Here is a 2,500-nt window from a genome sequence, read left to right on the forward strand (position 1 = left end):
ATCATCACGCGATTATCACCTTCTCTACAGATCTAGTGAGGAACTTCTAAATATACATACGTTTCGCTTCTCATGAACGGCGAGTACACACGCGTGAATCGCACTTGTTTTCTTTCTCTCTCTCTCTCTCTCTCTTGCTTCTTTCTCTTTCTCTCTCTCTGTATCTATCTCTCTCTTATGGATTCCTCTAATTTCAGCATGCAAGAGGAAAGACGAGATGGCGAACCAGGCAGAACACCAACAGCCCGCCCCCAAGAAACCGCGGCTGGTTTTCACAGACCTTCAGCGCCGTACTCTACAGGCTATTTTTAAAGTGAGTATCGCGCGCGCGCGCGCGCGCACACCCCTCCCTCCCCCCCACACACACACACACATACACATGTACACATAACATATACAACGCGTCAAACACACACGCGCGCGCATAGCATACATATACACAATACATATATACGCGCAACATACATACATACACAAAGCAGGTAACTTCTTATCCCCTTGTGATCGATAGTAATTGCCCTCTCCCTCCCTCCCCTCTCGACGATATTGCACAGGCAATTGAATATTGAGAGAGCGCTACCGCTGCCGACTGATCCGCCGCTTGTTAGCGGCGACTAACTTTCGCGGTCGAAAGCGCATACATACGCCCGAGTTCGAACTTGCACTCATCGCACTCGACTCGCGAGGACACCTGTGCCCCCCCGGTCGATAGACGTTTTCTTAAAACGTAGGCTCTACACGGGGGCTGGTCGCGCGCGTCCTCCCCCTCCCTCCGTTCTCCGTTCACCGAGTAAACCCTCGCACGGGAAACAGACGGTACACGCAATCGCGAAGTAAGAGCGCCTTACGTAAGAGCGCCTAAAGGCCTCCAAATACCGAGCGGTAACGGTTCGCGAAGGGAAACCACCCCTTTTTCCGAATACCACCTATTTACGTGGAAATCGAGCGAGGAGGAAAAGAGAGTGTGCCGCCAGCGGGTTTATTGCCTAGTCCGCCACGGGGCGCTGTTTACCCCCGCGGGGTAAACAGGAGAATAAATTTTCGAGCGTCTGCGCCTATTATTGCTAATTTGGACGGGAGAAAATGAAGACTCGGGGCCATCGGGGCCCCGCGTTCGCGCGGGAAAAACACGCCGTACGCTGGGGTGCTCGCGGAGATACCTGAAATTCAGTTGCGCGCGTCAACCGACCGCGCGCGCTCTCCGTCTATCGATCGGTCTTGAATAATTTCGCGGCCGGTTCTTTACTTATGCGCTCCGTATTTCAACCCGCTGATTGCAACCCCGAGCTGTTGCCGCTGCCGTTGCCGCCGCCACCGTCGCGGTTTCAAGAATGGACATTGATATTATTCGTCTCCTTATTAACGTCACGGCGGGGAAAGGAAGAAAATAGCACAATCCGAAAATGTGCTCCCTTCTACGATCGCACGGTCGCGGTCGAACGGCGCGGGTGGAAAGACGGGTCGTCGGACCGACGAAAAATCGAAAAGAAGAAAAGAAAAAAAAAAATGACACCGTCATGTCCATGTAAGTCCACGCGGAAACGATCGAACTCGCGAAATTCCGAGCGCGCAATCCGGCGTTGCCGCTCGTTACCGTCCGCCCGGCCGAAACTACGATTACAATTACAGGCAGACGCATCGCGGAACAATGAAACGTGATAACTCGTTTCCGATGACGATAAATTATCGCATAAATAGCGGCGGCGCGGGGGGCACATTCGCGAAATTGCCTTTTCTGCGAAATCAACTTTTCTGCTTTGTCGCAAAAGCGATTGCTTTTAGATCGAATAGAATTTTTTTCCGCTATTGGCGGGTCGGGCGCGAGGGCGGGCGGAGGGGGGAGGGGGGGGTGAAAAGGGGCGGGGGCGCGAGTATTACTCTTAATGATCAATTTTTTTTTTCTGCCCACACGCACGTGTGCGAGGCCGCGGTGCGCGGCACGCACGTGTGTTTGTCGTTCGCATCAAATTTGATAAATCTCGACGATTCGCTCGATCGGCCGGATTATTGGAACGATATTTCATAGAAACGGAATAATCCGGAATGCGATTGCAGAATCGCGCAGGAATCACGCGTCCGCCTATTAGCCGGACATTCTATTTCATGAACATTTCGGTTAAAAGTCAATCAGTTCCCGATTCGAAAGAACGATATATAAATCGGATTAATTTAATCAGAAGCGCCGGTGCCTCGATCGATTTCATTAAGAACTCGCCGCTAAATGGCAAAATGGCACTCGACCGAAATAAACGGGGTAAATTCGCCAAATCGAGTATACGATCGAGTCCGCTCGCGCGTTGTATGTGTGTACGTTGTACGCGCGAGCGGAATATCTAATTGGAAAAAAAAGAAATCTCGCTGATCCAACTCCTCTGCGGGAAGTCTCGAAATACGTATTCTTAAGTGACAGTAAGAAGGGAAAAAATTAATTTGCCAGATTGAAGAACGCGAGAAGAGGAGCTCTCTCTCTCTCTCTCTCTCTCTCTCTCTCTCTCTCTCT

The 2,500-nt window shown here is 51.2% G+C and overlaps 1 protein-coding gene across 2 annotated transcripts in view; it reads left to right on the top strand.

Moving 5' to 3' along the window:
* The window catches only part of LOC105424226 (uncharacterized), an 82,780-nt gene that overhangs the window by 67,242 nt on the left and 13,038 nt on the right, over positions 1–2,500 (top strand). For both annotated transcript variants that reach the window (XM_089080207.1, XM_089080210.1), the window contains one exon: positions 198–313. In XM_089080207.1, coding sequence (XP_088936333.1) covers positions 198–313 — 116 coding nt within the window. The remainder of the gene's footprint in view (positions 1–197; positions 314–2,500) is intronic.

This window comes from Pogonomyrmex barbatus, unplaced genomic scaffold (assembly GCF_055798465.1).
Source record: "Pogonomyrmex barbatus isolate J1 unplaced genomic scaffold, ASM5579846v1 scaffold1, whole genome shotgun sequence".
NCBI lineage: Eukaryota > Metazoa > Arthropoda > Insecta > Hymenoptera > Formicidae > Pogonomyrmex > Pogonomyrmex barbatus.